Raw genomic sequence first — 22497 nt, 5'->3', positions numbered from 1 at the left:
GTGCAAATGCAGGGGTGGGCATAGATATTCTGCTGGGGTGGGGCTGGGTTGGTGCCCTCAGACTCCGTGAGGCTCTGTAATGCTGCTGCTTTGGGCCCTGGCAGGATGGGCTGGGGTCTCCATGCCCTGGGTGGCAGTTTGACAACAGAGGTGCCTATTGGGGCCAGTAGGGGAGCTGGCTCCCTGGAGGGCTAAGCCCAACCAGCCATTCCTCCCCATCCTCGCATATTTCTCTCCTCCTGCTCCCTCACATCATCACACAAACATACACATAGGACCTTGGGGGGTGGGCAAGTCAGGGAGTGCAGGTATGGACCCCATTTCCGCATTCCTGTGGAAACCTGCCCCCCAATTTTATTTGCACCTTATACACTTCCACTGACGACATTCCACACAAACACACACTTAGGGCCTTGGGAGTGAGCACATTCAACGGCATTTGGCAGGGGGATATCTCAGCCTCCTCCCAGGTGCAGGTGCCCACTTCCAATTTTAAACCGCACTTAAGACACTGATGGCTGAGGGTTTAAGTGGGGTGGTGCGGTGGCATCAGCTGGCATATGCTGGATGATGCCCGCACTGCCCACTCACCACAGCCATGGAATACACCTCATGATTACACAACACTATATTGGAGCAGGCGGAGGGAGACTAGGGGTCTTAGCCACCTCTGTTGTTGCTAGGCTTCCTGGGGCTGGAGGCTAGGAGGGAGATCTGGCCGTCTGGTTGGGGTCTGGGGTGGTGGGTTGCTGTGCTCAGCGTTGGGCGGGGGAGCCTGCTCATCAGCACCCCAGCAGAAAGGGTCAAACTCTGGTTACCGGTGATGGTTGTACCCAATGTGCAGCAGTACCGGGACCAGAGTGAATAGGGTGTGTATGGAGAGCATGAGTGGGTGTCCGGCGTGCATTTTTGTAAGTCTTGGGTTGTATGTGCATGTGTGAGCATGAGGGAGGGAGCGTGTGACTGTGTTTGTGTATGACTGTATATGTCAGGTGGGGCCTTTGGGTCCTCCCCTCTCCTGGAACTTCTCTTGATGATATAGATCTCTGTCCCCCCTCCCCCTGCCACACCTGGTGTGGGGGCTTGTGCCTTGGTCTGCCTGAGTGTTCGGGGCAACCGGGTCTGGGGGTTTAAGATTTTGGCATCTGCCTGTTAGATCCCGGTGGCTGCCTGGTGGGGTCTGGGTCCCTGGGCTCTGCTGGGTCCCCGGCGGGGGTGGTCGCCCCTGGGTCCCGGGTCGCTGGGTCCCGGGCTCGGCCGGCTAGGGGGTGGGAGGCTGCGGGCGGGCCTGTGGGCTTGCCGCTGATATCTCCGGGGACTCTGCCGGCTGCTGGTTGTGGCCCCCCGGGGCGATCCTCTGTGCCTCTTGAGGGGGGCGGGGGCCTTCCTGGCAGTCTCCTTGGGGTTCCTGCGTTCTGGGGCAGCGCCTGGATTTCTGGGACTTGGAGCTCCCCCCCATCTCCTGCGCATCTTTGGGGGGCAGATCTGTGGTCCCTCACACTCTCTGTTGGGCGCTCCTATAGAAAAACCTTAAATAAACAAGCGCGTGTACACACACAGGTGCTCACATGGTGCTCTCAAAAGTATGGGCTTGGGCACGTTAAACACAGGTCTTAAACGACTATGGTGGGCACTTAATGCACTGTGATTTATTATCGTGATTCTTCAGTTAAGCAATGTTGATTATATATTTTTTTTTTTCTTTTCATCAAGTTGACGCAGTGATAGGTAGATCTTGTTGTATTGTTGTTGTGTCCCTTTTTTGTGTCCCTTTGTTTTTTTTTGTCTTTTTTCTGCAGGTCTGGAAGCAGACTCTTGTTCATTATTGTTTGTTTTTGTGGAAACCCCCCCCCCCCCTCTCTCTCTCTCTCCCCACCTTTTCTTTTCCTCTCTCTTTCACCTCTGTCTCCGTGTCTGGTCGGAATTACAAAGCATTCAACAACAATAACAATAAAGTTTTAAGTATCAGGCGTGACATTAAAAGCAAATGCTTTGATGACCCACCTGAGAATAAATCTGTAAGGCTTGTCACCAGCATTCAGACATCAATTCTGCTTGCTTCACAGCCAGACAGGACACGGTAAAAAAAAAAAAAAAAAAAAAGATTTGTTAAGAAAGTCGTTGATCTGTACGATGTTTGAAAAATGTTTTGACATTTGAAAAGAAATTTCAAATAAAGGTTGTTTATTACACTCTGTGCCTTATTTCTTTTATTATAAAATCTTTGTCTTGATTTAAAACAAAACCGATTAATGCTTCTTGATTGCAGAAGATTAATCTTGTACAGTTGCTTGTTCCAAGATTTTTCATCTCAACATGGGAGGGATAAAAAAAACTGAAAAAAGCACCAACAGGCTAGTTGAGTTAATTTTATTTAATTTTGCACTTGAAATTAGTGTTTCACTATTTGTATTAAGACATGTGTCACTTGTCTAAAGCGTAGATATTTTTTCTTATTTCAAGAAGTCTTACCAAGTGCAATTATCTTGCTGCACTGGCAGATTATTTCACTTAATTTAAGGGCATTCAGACTAAATTCAACTATTTTTTAGCTTATTTTAAGATGGCTACTTTTTGAAGCCTTTTAGCTGGAAGCTATCCAGAGCCTGGGGCTAACATCACCACCCGGTGGAACACTAGCGACATGAAGGTGGGTTGGTTCACCGGCACGTGTCGGAGTCAGCCCGGTAAAAATGATAAACGACACCGAGCGGACTCACGTTCACTTTGGAAAGCAGCGCTTATTCCAGAAACCTCAGCACAAAGTGTGTTCGTTGCTCTGAGCCTGCATGAAGAACAAAGGAACGGCACCGCTAACTCAGTTCGGGTGTTGCTTTCCATCCTAAGGGTCTACGTAGGGGGCGGGCGTATTACGTGAACGGACCCATCTGATTGGCCGCATAACAGAAGGGCTACATTTGATTGGTCAAATAATACTTCCGCGTAAAAAACAGCTGGTTTACAAAAAGTTGATGTATGACATGGATGGAAATGTTTGAACCAAACATTTATCGCCATTTTTGACGTGCTTTGCGATGGGCCTGTCACACGTCCTGTTATCCCGATGACGATAATTTTTCGATACATTGTGGAGCCCTAGCTGCTACTGTTTATATTTCACTAATTAGTGCCTTCACTTGCCTTGTTTACATAATGACCTTGTTATGTATTCTAAACCTTCTCTTAAAGGTGACACGGACGTTCTTTTTGATTTTCAGGAGAGAACCGCCCTCTCCACGTTCTGAAAAATGTGCACGTACACCACTCTATCGTGCACGCTCTGTTTACAAGCAGCTGCCGGCCTTGCACTCACCACTTCTAGCAGTAATCTGTAATGCATTTCTCCAGACAGAATGCTGAACTTTAGCACACCTGTCAACAGTGGCGTCTGTGGAGAGCCCAACCTTCTCTTTCAGCACACGCCATCATTGAAAAGAGTCTCTTAAAAAACTCTGGTAATATTTCCCGCTTTTGATGCCTTTCTCTTCTTATTGCAGACTTAAACACCTTTTTTCTTGTGACTTTCAGACATTTTCAAAATAATTCAGTGCGAACGGAGGGATAGAACAAATATAAACAGATGCAAATGTGCACGTCGTGAAAACTAACCTGGGAAGGAGGAGCAAGCACGTATGACGGCCTTGTGTAACGGCTTCAGCAGAATGATTGACAGTTATGGGGACCAAAGATCCACCCGATAAAATGTCTACATTAACTTTAAGAAATTTTTCTTGGTAACTGCTCGCATTATTTAGTTATACACTGGCTGCTGCTGGACGAGAGCACCTCGTTCTGTCATGTAGCACATATCTAGACTCATAACTAGAGCAGTGTGACTCAACAAATACAATTTGTGTACTTGAAACAAAGATTTTGAATAGGTGAAGCTGTTGTTTTGTACCTGTGAATGATAGTTTATTTCTAGATTGTTTCTCTGTGAATTCAAGTTCCCAGAGTCGAGACACAAATGTTTTTGCACCAGATATTTTGCAACAACTGGGGCAAAACTTTAAGATTTTTTTGATGTGTGACTCAAAGAATGAATTTTGTGTACTCGTACCTAAGATTTTGAATAGGTGTAGCTGTTTTGTACCTGTGAAAGATAGAAGAAGAAAAGAAGAAGAAAATATAATTTCTATAGCGCCTCTCAAGATAAAAATCACGAGGCGCTTCACAAAAACAAAAAATGTAAAAATATAACAAAGAATTTAGAAAATGGTTTAAAATATATTTAAAAGGAGCAAAAAATAGACTATTGTGATTATAAAAATGTAAAGAAAGAGAGCGAGTGAATCGGAAAGAGGGAAATCAGTGGATCCTGAGGAAGGTGGAATATGTCAGGAGAGCAGAATAAAGAGGATTTTTCTGAAAATTTCTCTGTGACTTCAAGTTCCTAAGAACAAAACACAAATGTTATTGCACCAAATGTACCCACATACAGTTAGAATGGTGTTAGCAGAATCACCCGCATCTTACAGGTACAGACTGAAGAACTGATGTTGGACTTAAGGAAGATTTTACTTATATTTCTATTGCAGGTATTATTCTGGATAGCAGACAGATAAACTGAACAGGGCTGAGGACATGACTGCCCATTATAAGAAATGTCAGAGTTGTCCAAAGGTTAAAATGGGTCAATAAGTGTTTAAATGGGTGGTCACTCAGTATTATGAACTCTGTGCAGTTCTTCTCTTAATGTTTTTTTGCATCTCAAAGATGTCGTGTCCAGACATGCTTTGCTATTCTCTTTTATATTAATGGAAAACAATTTGCCAAAATAAAAAAATAAAAACACACAACCAAACTCAAATTAAAAACTTTTCAAATGCAGCTTTTGTAAAATAAAGACTGTTTTACTAAAAGTGTGTTCTAAGCAGCACATAATTTAAAGGCTGTGGGTACGTGTTTTCCACTAGAGGGAAACCTCTCACCGAATATGTCCTTTCCTGATGTGGAATCTCATTTTGACCTTTATGTTGAAGTCACAGCTATGCTCTGAATGAGTTTACCTGCTTCCTATGTAAAGTTTCCATTTTGAATCTGATGATTCTGTTTAAACAAACATTTAGGAACAAAACCTGACCCACATTGGTTGGTGCAGATCTTGTTTCTAGAAATATGATTCAGTCATCTGAGGAAACGTGTCACAAATGTGTTGGTGTAGAATTTTTGATGAGGGTGTATAATTTAGGGATGCACCGATGGATCGGCATTTGATCGTAATCGGCCGATAGCGCCCCTATCGGTTTTGATCGGAATTTTCAAAATAGATCAAAGCAAACCGATCAGGTAGGGTTGTCACGGTAACCAGTGTAGCGGTAAACCCCGTTAAAAAAAAAAAGAAAAAGTTGACAATAATATTAACCGTCTTGTTTTTAAAAAACTATATTATCTTGGTGGGTTTACCGTGGCTGCGGTGTAGGCGCGGTGACCCTTACCAGCCACCGTATCATCGGCTGAAGTTGCCGGCGGCACGTGCACGCTTTGTTTACAACAAAACTTTCTTGAAGCTAAAGCTGAAATAATGGTGAAAGAAGGAGACGGCAGCGCTCAGGAGGACATTTATTATCCCTCAAAGAAGACAAAGTCGGAAGTACGGGCATATTTTAGATATTTGAAGAATGCCGAGGGAGTTTATAGAAGACGGACGGACGGCTATCCTGTTTGCAGCGCGAGCAGAAAAAGTGTCTGTGAAAGGCAGCAACGCTTCAAATCTCATGACACATCTGCGTGACCATCACCCACAACTCTACAGTCAACGCAAGGCAAGTTAACGTTAGCGTTTTAGCTAAAATGCGTGATCCGAGGATTTGGGTTGAGGGAGAATGCAACGAGTCGCTATATAAAGCAGCCGCAGCGCCGCTACCTGCATATAAACCGTGTCGCGGACACCCCCATGTTGAAATGACGCTATGCATTACGGGGCTCCCAGGGGCAGATAAGAGTTGGTCTCTCTCCGAGAATAATTATGAATTTAACAACGATTACTGCCTGATGACATTTTCCCACATCTGCAAAGCTCACTGGAAGGACACAAACCGAGGACAATATTCTCCTGATATAGGGTTTATTACTCAAGTAAGGGTAAAAAAGTATCTGATTAGAAGGCTACTTGAGTACTAAGTATCATCTGATCTAATATTTTTAAAATGATGACATCAAACAGACATAAAATAAGAAGTTATGGACAAATATTGGTATTTTAAAGGCTAAAGGGGAAACATGTAAACAAATGAACAACATAATTACAAAATAACACATTTTAGGCAAAATTTAGACACAAACTGAGGACAATATTTCCTGACATACAGGGTTTATTTAATTGTGTGAAAATGTAGCACATTTAAAAAAATACCGCGATAATACCGAAAACCGTGGTAATTTTGGTCACAATAACAGTGAGGTTAAATTTTCACACCGTGACAACCCTAATACAGACCATTTTAGATTAGGTTACATTTCCTTTATTCCCAGATTATGTAGTTTGTAGCACTCATTATAATGTTGTAGAAAATTTCTGGCCAATCCACGTGATCGGTAACGGTGATCGGTATCGGTGATCAGCATTCTTTGATATCGGTATCGGTGATCGGCAGCAAAAAACCTGATCGGTGCATCCCTAGTATAATTCAGGAGGCAGGTGACCTGACCTCAAATATACTATAAAAATAAATAACTGAAGGATGAGGATAGGAAAGGATACGTACAACCAACAAGATGATTTGATAAGTGGTGAAGAGGTGTACATACCAAAGAATAGGGGTATTCAATTCCAGGTGTGGAGGGTCGGTATCCAGCATGTTTTGGTGGTTTCTCTGCAACAACACACTAGAGCAGTGGTCCTCAATAATGGACCACAGTGTATGTGTCACTGTGTGTGTGTGTGTGTGTGTGTGTGTGTGTGTGTGTGTGTGTGTGTGTGTGTGTGTGTGTGTGTGTGTGTGTGTGTGTGTGTGTGTGTGTGTGTGTGTGTGTGTGTGGATATGGTGAGCAAGCCCAATTTTTCAGGTTACTCACCAGCATTATGAAACCAATATGTTTATGAGACCATTTTTGATGGTCTCATAAACCTTGAGTTTTAAAGTCTTGCTATTTTCTATGAAAGTAAAATCTAAATGTTGTTATTAGATTAATACTGACCTTCTAACTTCTACTACCATAATATTTATTCATTTCAGCAACTTAACCTCTATTTTCGTTTTTATAGCCTCAACTAATATTGGTTTCCTAAACCATGTACATTAGATACAGCAAACCTTGACCGAGGTCTTCTTTTGCAAATGTGGTGATGGGAGTGGTTTCCAGTGCCACAAGACAGGATGACCCAACAGCAAAACTGGGCCCAAGATGGAACTCTTCTGGAGGTACATGGCTGGATCTTCTGTTGGCTAAAGAAAAAGGACAAATTATTTCTTCATGGTAGAACAGAGAATCTGAAAGGTTACTGGTGCAGTCCAACTAGAGCCCTGCACTGAAGCCCTAGGCCCTCGGGTCGGCCCGGCCCGACGGCCCTCGGGCCGGGCTTCGGGCCAACAACTGTGTAACCACCTAGCTTGGACACGGGCCGGGCGCCTTTATTTTTAATCGAATTCATAAAAAAACGGAAACACAAACGCAGCAGTAGAGCCCTGAGTGGGACTGTTTTCTTCATCCCGCTCCTGCCCGTTCCCGCTGAATTTCTGACCATTACCGCCTGCAACTGCAACGTTAAACTCCCGCCCGCACCCGTAGCGTGCATGTCTACTCCCGCCCGCAACCGCAAAATTCGGAGAAATTATTACCTCACAATAGAAGAGATGTAATGAGTTTGCGTCCTCTCTGGTCCTGGAGAAAACATGTCACAACCCGCGGCTCTTCCATCCATCTGATGCGGCTCTCTGTGCTTGTAAAATAATGAATGGATATTTAAATAAAATGCTTTATATTTTACTGAATTAATTTTATATCTGTAAGTCAATTCTATGTAAAGATTGTCTGCGTAAACCTGAACAGGTCCAACCCGGTCTTACTGTGAGACCGGGTTGACGCGTCACGCTTGTGCGTAATCATAGGCGCTTCCTGAGCTGAAGAGATTCTGGGATTCTCCTCCTGGATGTGTCGCCACATTGGAGACAGGAACAAGCACTATTCAGCCAAAGTTTCATAATCAGGGAACATTTTCTAAGTGACAAGTCTCTCTGAGAGACCGGGTTTGGAAAACGCTCGCTTCAGTGGGAGGAACCTTCCCGCATGCGCTCTGGTTCTGCGACACACTCCAAGCCAATCTCCACAAGTTCAGCTCGCCTCGCTGTGCACATATGCGCTGACAGCGAGCTGCGCTGAGCAGCTCAGATGTTCAGATGGGAATCTTTTCTTGGGTGATTTAGCTACATCTGCGATGTGTGTAACGAATAAAATGTCAGTTTGTCTGCATGCGTCAGGATAATTCTTTCTATTCTTTCTCTGTCAAAATAAACCGTCAAATGCTGGAACTATCCGGTCAACACAAGCCCTGCTTTAGACTGTTTTGTTTTCTTGTGAAAATTGTTGGAAAGAGAAAATTTAACTTGATTACCACCAGAGCCTGTGCCGTTATCTCCGTGACGGTAAACGAGGGGAAAACAAATTGTTTTCCTGCACGTCTTTTAACACATTGGTCAGGATTGACGCACTTTGTTTTCATTTAGTTGGTTAAAAAAAAGTCGGGCTCGGGCTGGGCCAGATAATCCTGAAAACCTTTTCGGGCCGGGTCGGGCTGGGGCTCCACCCCCTCGGGCCGGGCCAGACACGGGCTCAGATTTTAGGCCCGTGCAGGGCTCTAAGTCCAACTACTTGAGACACAATTGCTGTCCCCACATGACTGACCATTTAATTTTAATTACTAAGAGACTGTCTCATACTAATTTTAATTACATTACATTATTAGAGAGAGAGAGAGCGAGAGCGAGAGCGAGAGCGAGAGCGAGAGCGAGAGAGAGAGAGAGAGCGCCTTACCAGGGTTTAAAAAAACCTTAGAGGAAACAATGAAACTGTTACATTGCAGGGTTTTTCCTGCGTTCAAATTTGCGTGGCGGCCGCCTCCAGCTATTTTTGTGCCGCCCCAGCCTGATTTCACTCTGCTCCCAGCTATATGGATGTTATTTTAACTGCAGTTGCAGCGTTGCGCCACTACACGGACACTGTATCTGCAGCGGTGCACCGAAAAGCACCTAAGCCGCTGTAGACAAAGATCAAAAATTGCTTTTCTCGCTAGTCTGTACATATCTATGGTTGGTGCTACTGACGTCCTGATTTTCCCCCAGGCTCTTCCATATCAGAGCAGGACTATACAGTGTGATGAAAAAAAATGCGCGTGTTTGTTTTTAAACGTAGCACTGGTGCAACATGTTTCATTTACTATTTTCCCCAGAACTTTATTGAACAAAAGTAAGCTACGTGTAAGAAAAATGCTTTTTACTGGGGCACAGTGTGGTCATCTGGATGCAGTGGAGGAAAATACAGGAACCAGCAAAGGCAGAACCGGTCCAAAGTTTGGGATCAAAAGTGCAGCTACATGCAGATTGGCTAATGCTAAAGCTAACGGGTAGCAGTCTCACGATCAAGTGGCGCACAGAAAAATATATGATGGTAAAACTAAGAAAGACTAAACTCTACAAGTGGATGAAAAGTCCCCACCATCCTGTTTATTCAGCATCCTGCAGCGTTACGGATCAGAACCGCTGCAGATACGAGTCACATTACTGCTACAAATCTGCTCCACACACAGGAGCAGGAAGTACGGCAAGCCGTTGTAGTGAACATAATTTAAACTGTATTATTGCCAACCCGTACATAATAGACATGCCACCATTACATTGTTAGCAGCAGAAATTAAATGTTATTGCCATTTCCAATACAAATGCATGTTAATGAAATGCATTATATTTTACTGGATATATTTATGTGTCATTTAGATTAAGATGAGTGTTATTAATACAAACCTAAAACGTTACTGAAATGTGGGTCAAATATATGAAAATATTTTAACTATAAATATCAGATTGTAAAAAGGAACTTAACACTAATCTAATGCATATTAATGAGCCTTTTATAATAAGAGTCTGTTATTTCAGCCTGATAATTTTGATGTTTTATTTCATATTTTTTAGCAGCAAACCAGTTTTGTTTCACTTGAAACATTGTCAAATGAAATATTCAATTAATCCACAGAAGCTTAGATGCGAACACTTCAACGATAACATATTTGGCTTTTAAAAAATTGAGGAAGTTGAATGCACAGAGTATGTGGTGGTGCATGGTCAGGATGGTGCCACCTCTGCCTCAATTTGAGTCAGGAAAAACCCTGCATGTACAAAATAAAACCACTTGCAGACATTCAACAGATATGAGAAAACTAACCTGAAGGACATGAATTAATGCCTCACTGGCATGTCCCAGCTTCTTGGGGGGTACAGCTGGTGATGGGAAGAGCATGGGGAGTACCCTGAACAGGGCTATGTTGTGTTTCACTGGAACACAGTAAATCAACTTTTAGTTCAACATTACTCTGCCTAAATCGGATTGACAGCTTCATCTTGAGTTCACAAATAATCCCGTGCCACCATTAACAGTCCTGTATTTTTCTAAATACCAGAAAGCATTATTTTGTACACTCATTTGACAAAAATTGTTCATCTTATATTATAGGTCTAGACATTCATGGGTCAATCACAAGAATATCGACTCTGCAGCTGACTGGATCTCAAGCCAGTCTGCACTTGCTTACTGCCTGAATTAAATAAAAGATTGTTTCTATATTATTATTAAGGATTTGAGCATGCTCTCTCGTGTCCTTGAGTGCACTGGCAGGAGATCCATCTGGAGCTATGCTGTGATTTGGGATCCATTGTGGAGCGACAGATAGAGCTGAGGAAAATAATCAAATAATCAATGCATCGGGATGCGGACATAAACGATTCTGCATTGTAGAAGAGTACGCCATAATCGATTATAGTGGAATGTAGTTTTGTTTTTTTAACGGCGGCTCCAGCGCACCATCCAAATCTGTCAGAGTGAGCGTCCTCCACATTTACCTCCGCCTTAATGTGGTACTGCAGGGCTGAGCGCTGGAGTTGTAACCTGAGATCAAACCGGAACCAAATCAGCCCGACCGGTTCTGTTGGATTTGGGCCGTGAATTATGTTAATTGAGCGGGTTGTCACGCGGCGCGCTCCGCTCGCTCGATCAACGACCGAGAGAGAGAGAGAGAGAGAGAGAGAGAGAGAGACTGTCTGCTCACACAAGAGAGACGATCGGAGGACATTCCTCCAAACCGATGCTCCAAACACGCGTTATTATTTTCCTAATTTAATTATTATTTCTCCTGGAAGCGCTCAGTCAGACTGCTTGTTGTAATGTAGGGAGATCCGGTCTTGGGGAGGGGGCGGGGTCAATGACGGCGGCTGCAGCGTGATCGTCTGCCTCTTTTATTTAGGGACACGGAGAATTTAAAATGAGAGAGAAATAGAAGATAGAAGTTCTTGTTCCACTTTATTATTTTGTGTCATGATGATAAACTGATGTTAAATTCAGCTTAAAGAGAAACTGGGAGGAAGCAGGGTTTCCCTTACATAGGCGTAGCCGTGGCGGGCCGCCACGGCTGAAATCCCACCGCCACGCCTACAACATCCCAAGTTTTATTGATGTTTTTTTTTTTTGCGCCGTTTCCCAAAGAAGCAGCGGGAACTACTGTGTTGTTGCTTGTGATCACAGCCGGCAGGTAGCAGGGAGGAGGAGGCACGGCAGGGTGGTTACAGCTATGAGCATACGGATAAAGCATTTTTGACGAATACGAGCAAGAAACGAGTGTAAAACTCGGAAATATCTGTAATCGTGCTGAATAGGGCTGCAACAACGAATCGATAAATTCGATGAAAATCGATTACTAAAAGCGTTGGCAACGAATTGCGTCATCGATTCGTTGTGTCGCACAACTCTTCCAAAAGCGCCCCACCCGCCCGCCGTTGAGCACAGACCAGAGCAAGTCAGATCAGCGCGAGGGAGAGCCGCAGATCAGCGCGAGGGAGAGCCGGCAGATCAGCGCGAGGGAGAGCCACAGATCAGCGCGAGAGAGAGCCGGTACCGGCAGATCAGCGCGAGGGAGAGCCGGTACCGGCAGATCAGCGCGAGGGAGAGCCGCAGATCAGCGCGAGAGAGAGCCGGTACCGGCAGATCAGCGCGAGGGAGAGCCTGCAGACTTGCGCTGCTGCGAACCGGTTCCGCATTGTTGCACAGCGATCCAGCTAGCTGCTTCCAGCGCACGGTCCATTCTCAAAGTGGCGCAACCAAAAAACTATAATTAGCACACGATCGTTCTTGTCTGCACATGTTCTCTATTTTCTGTCTTATTTGTGCCTGAAGCGCGCTACTGCGGAGCTCATCACCTGTGCTGTGGTGATGTCACCTCACGCAGCATCGAAAACGCGCTCTGCGCTTTGCGGTCAGGAGATCTCTTTGATCTGCTCAAAAGTTACTGATGAGGTGAAAAGGTAAGAATCCAGGCAACAGATTTTCTGGAGAATTATGAGGAGATGCAGGAAGATGAGAGACAGACAGGACAGGAAAATAGTTAAATAAAAACAAGAAAACAAAGTAAAATGTAGGTAGATTTATCTCCACTACACGTTTTTACCAGTAAAAAACAATAAGTTATACACATGTCATATTTATACATCTGATACAATTCAGATCACCTTCAAAACTCAGTCACACACCCAGGGCCGTTTCAAGACATTTTGGGGGCCAAGGCAAAATGCCCCCCCCCCCCTCCATAACTGGGCTCCCCAGAAGCCTCTGTGTAATTCATACCCTCTCCAGGAGTATTAGTTATACAGTGTTTATAAAAGCCCCTCAGACATTACTGACATGTTCTAATATTATCAGATGAAAAACTAAATTATCAGACATGCTGTCTCATCTGCTTCTTTTATAAACTTGCAAAAAGTAACAAAACCATTTGAAAGCCACTATTTGTGGATTCTCTGAAAGTTTCCATGGAGTGTGTGACAACTTATTTTTTCATTGATCCAATCGTCTAATCTCACAGCTGAAACAAGCATCCTTAATAATCTGTGCACAGGAAGCTTATGCTGTAGTAAAACAAAAGGTAGTTTCTTATTAATAAAACCTTGTTGCAGCACTAAAGCATAAAAATGAGATTTTGCATTAAATATGCAAAATATTTACATATGAATTGTTTTAGAGCCCTTTTATTGGCAGAATCTGATATTAATTTAGTTCTTACAAAAAATGGGTCCCAACGTGGTTTGTGTGGCGTTGCCATAGTGTGACGTCATAGGCACAGATTCCCTGTCCTCTTGTTTGGAAATGGAAATATGGTCACCCTATATTAAACAAACTGTCCACCCGGGCTTTTGCGCTGCACAGAGACTGTTCGCTGCCTATGACTTTGAACGTCAGTTGAGAGTCAGTCTCATGCAGACTGACCAATGAAGAGAGGGCCTCAAGTTAAGACCCTCTCCTCATTGGTCAGTCCACACGAGGTGGGTCAAAGGTTACTCTGGGCGGGTTACATGTTGTCAGGCATTCAAGTATTGAGTATATTTACTGCATATTACAGTAAAATATTCTGTATGTGACCACATTATGGTGATCCTTGGGTTGTGATGATGGAGCCCTTGAATATTGTTGCCCAGGGTACAACAAAGTGTTAATCTGGCCCTGGTTCCGCCGTCACATTCCCGCAGAAACTGGTTGATCACACCGGGGCCAGACTACTAGCATGTGGTTTTACAACCACAATGTCCTCGGAAGCAAAAACGCTTTTAAAAGGGAGGGAGGAGTCCTAACTGTTGCTGCAGGCGTGTTGTGTGAGAGTGCAGTTATATACTGGTTAATATATTTTTGGGTTCAGTTGCTTTCATGTGGCCTAATGTGAGTCTATTTGGGATCATTGGAATGATCAGCAGCATTTCTTGATGTGACTTTATGGCAGTTGCCCAGGGCATCATCGCAAGGAGGATGGCATTCATTTACTTTTGTTTTATTTGGTATTTTTTCAGTCATTTTTGGAAATGGTGATCAATTTTGATTAATTCACAGCCTATGTTTAATTACATTTAAAATAAATGTCAACAGATGAGATCAAACAAAACAGATGAGAATTGCCCTTAAGCTGTTTAAATTGGACCAAGCATTTTAGGTCACAGATAGATGTAGCTTAGGGTCTCTGTCTATACACCTTATAAGACAATTTAGGTGATGGCATGTTGTTTTTCTGCTATTGAACTGTTTTCTAATAATGTTGTGTTAAATAAAGTGAAGGAAGGAGAGAAATAACGTTTCCCTAGCAGTTTTTAAAAATTTCCCCATGTAATCCGATTAATCGATTAATCGTGTCGAGACCCCGTCCGATTAATCGATTATCCAAATAATCGTTTGTTGCAGCCCTAGTGCTGAATGAAATTCTCATTGGGTAACTGACTGTCTTCAAGCTCTGTGATTGGCCAGTCAGATAGAGCGCCCGCCCCTCCCTACACGGAAAACTGCAGCCGGGAGCTCCGTCAGCTCGGCCCAGGCATCAACGCACACACACAGACAGTAAGCCGGGCGTGCACTGTGCGACTTTTTCACTTTTTTGAGCCGATTTTCCACTCGTGCGAGAATCCACAAGATCGGGGCGAGTTTTGCGCCGAGCGTCGTGTAGTGTACAGGGGGTTACGAGAGGCGATTAACACCACGTGACCAGCTACCGATCATCAATCGTGAGCTCACACGGACTTCTGGAGTGTTTAATATGTATCTCTTTCCTCATGAGGGTTGAAGCGGCGCAGCGAGCAGCTGCGACCCAAAAAGTATCAGAACCGCTCACGGCGTATTCGCAGTCCTGCATCAACTCCGCTCACCCGCTATTTCCCTAATAACACACGCTGTTCGTTTTTGTTTCTACACGTTTTTTTTACTCACAAAGATTGTCAAGAAAGCGTGTTTGTCGTGTTCATGTCAAATTAAACTGATCACAAAACACAGATTTACTTTCTTTATTTCGTTTCCTCATCCAACCCCCATAAATCCCTGTGTGGCCTCCTGCAGCACTCCAGAAGGACAACAGGCAAAACAAGACAAAAAAGTCTAACGTGTTGTGTAAAAACTGCTATTTTTGGCATATTTTAGGTCCGACGTGTTGCTACCTGACGTACAGTGAGCACATGACTCGTGAGATCTGCCTTGCGAGGAAGTCGTACAGTTTGAGCTGAAGCTGTGTTACGAGTGAAAAAGTCGCACAGTGTCCGCCCAGCTTATTATAATGTTCACTGTATTGCATCTTGATGTTCTTAACAAATAAATCAAATAAAAAATATTGGTCAATAATGCCAAATATGTAAATTTGTGTTTCAGTCATTTTTATACTGGCTTAAAATACTCCATTAAGTCTACTAAGCAGGGGTGTAGAACGTTTTTATTAGGGCCAGCCCAGTAATGATCTTGGACCAAAATAAAGGGGGCAGAAAGTCAAATAAAGGGGGCAAAAGAAGATGTTTTTCCAGACGCCAAGAAAAATTAAATGCCAAATCCACCCTGCAAAGTGTGTCACTGAGAGTTTAAAACAGAAATTATTATTGTGCAAATACTGGTGTATTCACCTTTAATACTAGTTATTACAATGCAGCAGTTGCTGGATTGGTGCAGTTCAAAGTGGAGTGCATCAAATAAAACAATATTAACATAAAGGTGAGACGTGTCATAAGGGATGGCCGGTTGTGTCAATTAAGTTTTTGATTTAAAAAAAAAGCAATTATCTGACATGTTCTATTTATCGATGAAAACAAATCAATATGAAATAATCGTGATGCATCGTGATGCATCGGGATATCGAATCGAATTGAATCGTTGACCCAATAATCGTAATCGAATCGAATCGGGAGACAAGTGAAGATTCACACCTCTAGCGACAGATGAACCACACAAATCCGAATCCAGTCCGTATTCTATTTTACAACTATAACCCTCCAGAACCTCCTCTGCTCCCCAATCACACGCTTCAAGGTAACCAGACTGAATGACAGCTCAGAAGAGGCTGCACTCTCAGACATTTGCAAATAAAACAAACACCAGGTAGATCGACTTCTTAAATGTAAATAACAACTCGTTACTCTACGATTTATTCAATTCTATTTTTAATTTATCCCCGACAGGAACCTCTCCTCTCTCCCGACTGTGTTTATAACCTCTGCAACTAGCTTGGTTCGTTTGCACTTTGGCAGCCAGTGTCTCGATCTCGCAAGTTTTCTTTTTTTCTGGGTAGAACACAGGATTCCCTTAATGTGCTGAGGACGTAGCGTGACCAAATATGGTTAATTGAGAGTGTTTCTGAATATAAATGACTGAACAGACACGAGCACCTGGGTATGCACGTGTGATTTATAATCAGACGAGTACGGAGGAACGTGCGTACGAGAGGCCACCGCATGTTTCATAAATCAGGATTTTGACTGTACGAAAAATCTAAATTTCTTTCATAGAAACAAATTTAGGAATATTTCTTCAAAGTTTTGGTGAATGAGGCCCCAGAATCCTAGCAGTCACAAAGAGCAATATAAATAAAATTATAAATAAATTTAAACACTGTACACTATTTATATGGTTTTTTTAAAGTGTTTAATTTTAAATGTAGTTGAAGTAATGTACAGAAAGGTCAAGCTTCTTGTCACTTGTTGCTCCTCGAACTTATCAATGTTCAAGGACACACAGTGCACTGTCACATCCACTCCTGCCGGATCCACTCCCAGCAGAAACAACCGGACTCCACATCCTATCAGGCCTCGTGCCTCCGGCACTCGCCAACGTTCCCTACATCACTCATAAAAGCCAGAAGCATTCTTCCAGACGCCGTCAGTCATCGAGGGTTCTTCAAGCTCAACACTAGAGCCTCTTTTACCTTAACACTCTAAACTCCTCGCTCCGATCCGGAGCCGAACCTCTTGCTCCTCTCTGGAGCACACTCCACCCACACCTGGAGCAGCCAGCTTCTTCCTGCCTCCCGCTCCATCGACTCCAGCCATGGGGTAATTCACCATCCGTGACAGGGCTCAGTCACGCTGTCACAGACGGTGACCTACCCCACGGCTTGAGTTGATGGAGCGGGAGGCAGGAAAAAGCCGGCTGCTCCAGGTGTGTGCTTCCGAGAGGAGCGGGAAATGTGGCTTCTGACGGGAGCAGTAGGTTCGACTCCTGGCCTGATGGAAGGTGGAGTCCGGTTGGTTCCGGCAGGAGTGGATGTGACAGGGCACCCCAGCTATCATCTCTTTTTCTCTGAGAAAGTTTGGTCTCCTCAGCTTAAGAAATATTTAACTATATACTTTATTAAAGAGAGGTCATCTGACATTCTAACCAATATGGTACAATTATTCCAGTTTCATCAGTGTTGACAATATACATAACGATAATCATACTTATATCTGTAGAAACAGTTACATGGTGTGTGGATGACAGCACAATGACTAACCTTTATCCAAGTTCATGGGTGGCTTCAACACCTTCTTCCAAACACCGTAAAACTGAACTGTGGAGCAGAAGTCATCCCATCGCTTCTTTAATTCTGTCAGGAATGTGCAGTTGCCTTTATCCAGGATGCGCCTCAGCTCGTCCATCACCTATAGTGAAAGAAACAAAAAAGTACATGCTTGCTTTGTGGGGAAGACACAATAAAAAATAAGCCACTTACATTGTAAAGCTCTTTGAAACATGGGTATGCCTTGAGAATCTTTCCGGCTCTTTCCTCTTCTTTCAGAACATCACTGTCAATGAAGGCTCGTCTCGATTGAAACTCAAGGTCAAGGATTTGCCGGACAGCATCTTGGTTGGGCTTTGGCTTCTTATACATTGCCTGCAGAGTCTTGTAATGCCTGGCCTGCGTTACTCGACTATCCTTGTCAGCTAAAAGAACATACAAGTCAGTAACAGGATTCAACCTGAAAGCACAACATTGCTTGGGTTCAAAACATTTATAATGGTAATGCATACTTAAATGAATAAACGAAAGTGACTTCACAAACATACAAAAACCCAATCATAGTTTAAATGTAAATTATGAATATGTGTGCAATATTTCATGATGTCCACAATAATTATACATTTTTTATTTCTCATGTCTATTATTCTTTCTAGAATTACAATTTATCACTTACAGGAATTGTCACTATCAGAACTGCTCCTTGGTAAAGCGAGAACAGTTGATCCACCACATGACTCAGCATCATTATCTTCTTCCTGGTCAGGTGGTGAGAACTCAATGCGACGTCTTTTTTTTAAACGGCCCCTTTCTGGAGTGGGCCCCTGCCTCTTTTGAGGAGACTTGGCATTCAGGATTCTCTTGTGTAGATAACTGTAAATGCCCATCTGCAGTAAAAACAAGGTTTATTTTTTTTATATTTCATAAGTGCTGAAGAAAAGAAGTTAAAAATGTAAGCACATACATATTTAGATGGCAAGTCTTTATCCTGTAGCATTGGATAATACTCCACGATCTTCTTAGCCATGGCAGTAACTTCATGCTTGGAAGGTACAGGTATTCCTCTCCTTGTGGACTTGCTCTTAGGATTGAAATCATACTGGTGACAGTGTTCCTCACCAGCCTGCACCTCAGCTCTTTGGACATGGCAACTTCCCTCTCTCTACCAGTGCGGGCCATCTCAAAATAGTGCTTACGAGCTAGCTCCAGTTCACTGTCTGTATATATCACATATTCAGGAGGACTGGGAAGCTGTATGGTCTTCTGAGGGTTGTGTTTTATCAAAGGAGTGGATGTCTGGGGAGATCGAGGAGTTCCTTGGGGTGAGGACACAGTTCCTGTTTTACCAGATTTAGCTGTGTCTGGTAAGGTGAGTCTCATCCTGGCAATGAAATATAAATATTACACCAGTTAAAAACTCCACAACAAATATGTTGTGCTAGGTCAGGGTTGCTAAAGGCAGTGGTGGTAATTCCCGATTTACCACATATTACAGATTAGAAACTATTTTACATTTTTGACTTACAAATGCTCACCAGCACTATATAAATCATTCATCACATGAGCCACCAAATTTATCAGCCTTTACTGCGCCCACTGACTTTGATGAGATCAACAAACAAAATTTATTAATGTTTGTTTATATATTTAGCAGATGCTTTTATCCAAAGCGACTTACTATTTTTTATGACCTATAGGGCATGTTGTGATCTGTGGGGGAATCCGGAGTACCCGGAGGAAACCCATGCATGCATGGAGAGAACACGCAACTCCACTCAGAAAGGCCACAGCCGAGTTTTGAACCTGCGACCTTTGTGCTGCGAGGCAACAGTGCTAACCACTGCATCACCATGCAGCCCAAGACAGACAATATGTGCAAATAATGTGCAGCAAGACAAACAATAATATTGAATTCATGTAAGATTTCTATCAATTTTAATTAATTAAGTGCTTTATTTATGGCGCACTTATTTAAATTATCGTTGACACATTTAAATATTTAAAAAAAATGTATTTTTTATTGTGTCTCTTTTGGCTCTGTATAACCATGTACTAGGTGTTTTCAGATTGAATGTGAAAAAGACTTACCTCGTAGTGAACATGAGCCCACAACTGTTTCCTCCTCTGAAAGTTCTCTGGCCCAGGGAAAAGATCTCTTAAATCATCACGACTGAGGGTTTGGAGCGAGACCTCATCTATGTTGGCAGATGTAAACACCCTTTAATTATTAACAAACCTCCTCCTGATATATAATCTCCAATCTCAGAATCTATGTGAATAAGGATTACAGAACATAGTTAAATTATTTAAACAAGTGTGAGCATAAACAATCCAGTTACTCAGCAGTTTACACAGATGAATGTATTTTGAAACACAAGGTTGACATACCATTTAGAATCGATACTGTAAAATCATCCAATCCATCCATGATTTTCTTGTGTTCCTTTCATCTGTGCCTTTACCTAGAGGACAGAAACAACCATCATGCTGTGCCATGCAGATAAAAATGGAAACTGCTCTAGACTGGTTTTAAAAGTCTAGTGACCACCTGTCATGGATCCAAAGTTTAGCACCAAAAGCATCAAACATCTCTTATGTTTTTTTATTGGGGTTAAACCGTATTTTGATCATGTATTTCAAATAATATTAGTAATATCAAGCTGTTAATGAAAAATGTTTTATTTTAAAGTTCTTTATTGCATTTTTTATAGTTGACAGTACTGTGTTTTTACTTTTTCTAAAACTTGAAATAAATTATTTCAATTCAATAATATTTTTTAATTTGTCTTTATGATTTTAGTTTTTAATAGACTTTTTAAATCTTATTTTGACGTTTATAATTTTGGTTCTTTCTCTCTTAATCATGTTTCAAAATTGATGTTGTTTGTGAAGCACTTAGTGATTTTATTTCTGCAAAAGGTGCTATCGAAATAAACTTTACTTTCTGCAATTTCACAAGAATGACTGAAAAAAACCTGTTGTTTTTATTCTTAAAAACAATTATGAACTGTTGATTTTCCAAATTCTTTCATTCATGATTTTTTTTCCACCAACTGAAAATAGCTCACTGAAAATCTTTGTGTATGTGTCACCTTTATCTCTCTTGTGACCATAAAATTATAGTTGATTTGATTTTATCTTTTTATATTTTATTTTTACGGGGGGGGTTTTTTGTTTTTTTGTTTTTTTTGTTTTGTTTTTTTTTTTTTGCATTTGCTTCACTTCCTGTTCATAAAACCTAAAATCTCTGACAGAAAATTCCCTGTGTCCTCTGACAGTATATGGTTTGGAGCTTTGATTTTATGTCAATCCTTTGGGCGCCAGAGATTTCCCAGAAAATATTACATTTTGACATGACTTTTTAAAATGGTTGTAGCTTGGAAATGGTTACACATAAAGGTAAACTGTAAATGAGAACACTCTTCAGTAGGACCCAAAGTTTGTGTTGGTAGCAAATTCACTCATTTAATATGCATATTATGACATCGCTGGGCTGCCATATTGGAATGCATCATTTGTACTGGTGTTTCTTATTTGTTATTTTGAATTTTAATCAGATTTAGAAATTGAAAAATGTATATATACATATATAAAGCTCTTAGAAATTTTTATTTCATATTGTTATCTTTTTATTGCATTTTTTTATATATTTATATTTACCTCACTCAAGAGAAATGCTTTTTAGTCATATTTATCAGTTTATTTTTGGGCTTGTACAGCTTCAGGGGTGTCCTTCCCTTGAATGTAATGATCATTTTATCCAAAGGAAAGAATATTTTTATGATTATGTGGCACACTTTGACTTCCGTTTATACCGAACGCATCTCCGTTATTTTATTTTTTTACATTGGCGCTACGTCACGTTAGATGTGTTTTAACCATCATTTCTACATCCACCATGTCCCAAACACGGTGAAAAATACTTCCAACTCAACGTTTGAAGCTTGTAAACTCCATACACCTTACACTCCTGTGTAATCTTTCCAGCAGGATGAGTGACTTTCTTTATCAGAGAGTCAATATTCTGCTTCTTAATCAGTCAGTCATGGCCTGACAAAGATCAGTCCACAACGACCAGACCTGCCAGCAATTGTAAGTTTATCCCTCTATTTGCCCTCTTCGTGTTGCGCTTGTTACCTCCTCTCCCCGACCGGGAGCCTCTCAGCGGGAGGCAGTTTTCAAACCATAAAAACTCCGAAACTTTCACTATAGACACACACATAACTGCTGCTCAGCCTGAAGGTCCACTAGCTTCTGGTGTAAAGTAGTAACTTCAAGAGGGATCATATTTGTAGCTGTGGCTCTCAATATAGCAACTTTGGCGCTTAAAAAGGTTAACATCCTAACATTAAAGCAAATGTTTAACAGCAGGTGAGAGACAGAAAACGAGTTTGTGGCTTAGAGCTGAATGCTGTGTTTTCTCCGTGAAATATTCAGATTATTTTCTCTCATAAGCACAGGTGCATAACAGCCTAACATTGCAAATAATTATATATTTTATTTCAGATAAATTATATATCCAAACAAACAACACTATTGATGACTCCACAGTAACATTACAGTACCAAGCGGTGAACATTAGCTAAACAATTTAGCTAGCTAGCTGGCTTTTAAGCTACAGATGTGAAAAACTCATGGGTGAATTATCAGAACTCATAATACACCAATGGACAGACTTAATATTTTACCCGTCGATGGTTTTACCAGACTGTCTCCCAGCGAGTGCATTCATTTAAAAACCTAACTGTGTTGAAAGAAATCTCCTTACCTTAGCAGCTGAATCATAGACTGTACATATGAGCTGAATCCAGTCCAAACCTGTTTGTTCGCGCTTCTGAAGCTCAGGACAGACGCGACCACACGAGGGCAGTGAGGGGGCAGACCAAATCAGTCTCCATAAAACTTTCAAAATTGTATCATGTTTTACATAATTGACTACAAAATGGTGGGATGTAGTGAACTATAAATTATCAGTTAAAAACTATAATTCCTGTATTTCCCTTTTAAAA

The 22497-nt window shown here is 42.0% G+C and overlaps 1 protein-coding gene across 2 annotated transcripts; it reads right to left on the bottom strand.

Annotated features, from left to right (window-relative positions):
* LOC129152411 (uncharacterized) lies at positions 1–22348 on the bottom strand. Of its 2 annotated transcripts, XR_008559017.2 has the most exons (10): positions 22257–22348; positions 19877–19950; positions 19577–19683; positions 18453–18869; positions 18165–18375; positions 17702–17913; positions 17483–17630; positions 10378–10487; positions 7782–7877; positions 7262–7388 (listed from the first exon to the last, which is right to left on the bottom strand). XR_008559017.2 is itself a non-coding variant. In XM_054730464.2 (9 exons), exons 4-9 carry the CDS (start codon positions 18513–18515, stop codon positions 7242–7244), a joined length of 891 nt encoding a protein of 296 aa, XP_054586439.1. In that variant the 5' UTR covers positions 18516–18869; positions 19577–19683; positions 19877–19950; positions 22257–22348; the 3' UTR covers positions 1–7241. The 2 variants fall into 2 exon arrangements, 1 of the variants encoding a protein (XP_054586439.1); XM_054730464.2 differs by lacking the exon at positions 7782–7877 and having other exon boundaries at positions 1–7388.
* Positions 22349–22497: the final 149 nt, after the last annotated feature.

The sequence above is a fragment of the Nothobranchius furzeri genome, chromosome 10 (assembly GCF_043380555.1).
Source record: "Nothobranchius furzeri strain GRZ-AD chromosome 10, NfurGRZ-RIMD1, whole genome shotgun sequence".
In the NCBI taxonomy this organism is placed as follows: Eukaryota; Metazoa; Chordata; class Actinopteri; order Cyprinodontiformes; family Nothobranchiidae; genus Nothobranchius; species Nothobranchius furzeri.
Note: the sequence above shows the minus strand (reverse complement) of the source record. Positions and strands in the feature narration are given on the sequence as shown.

Excerpts from the sequence above, each read along its gene's own strand:
- LOC129152411 (XM_054730464.2), bottom strand. The coding sequence starts at position 18,515 with ATGGCTAAGAAGATCGTGGAGTATTATCCAATGCTACAGGATAAAGAC. Across the intron at positions 18,376-18,452 it reads AAGACTTGCCATCTAAATAT|ATGGGCATTTACAGTTATCT; the intron begins GTATGTGCTTAC and ends TTTTTACTGCAG. Across the intron at positions 17,631-17,701 it reads GTTTCAAAGAGCTTTACAAT|GTGATGGACGAGCTGAGGCG; the intron begins GTAAGTGGCTTA and ends CTTTCACTATAG.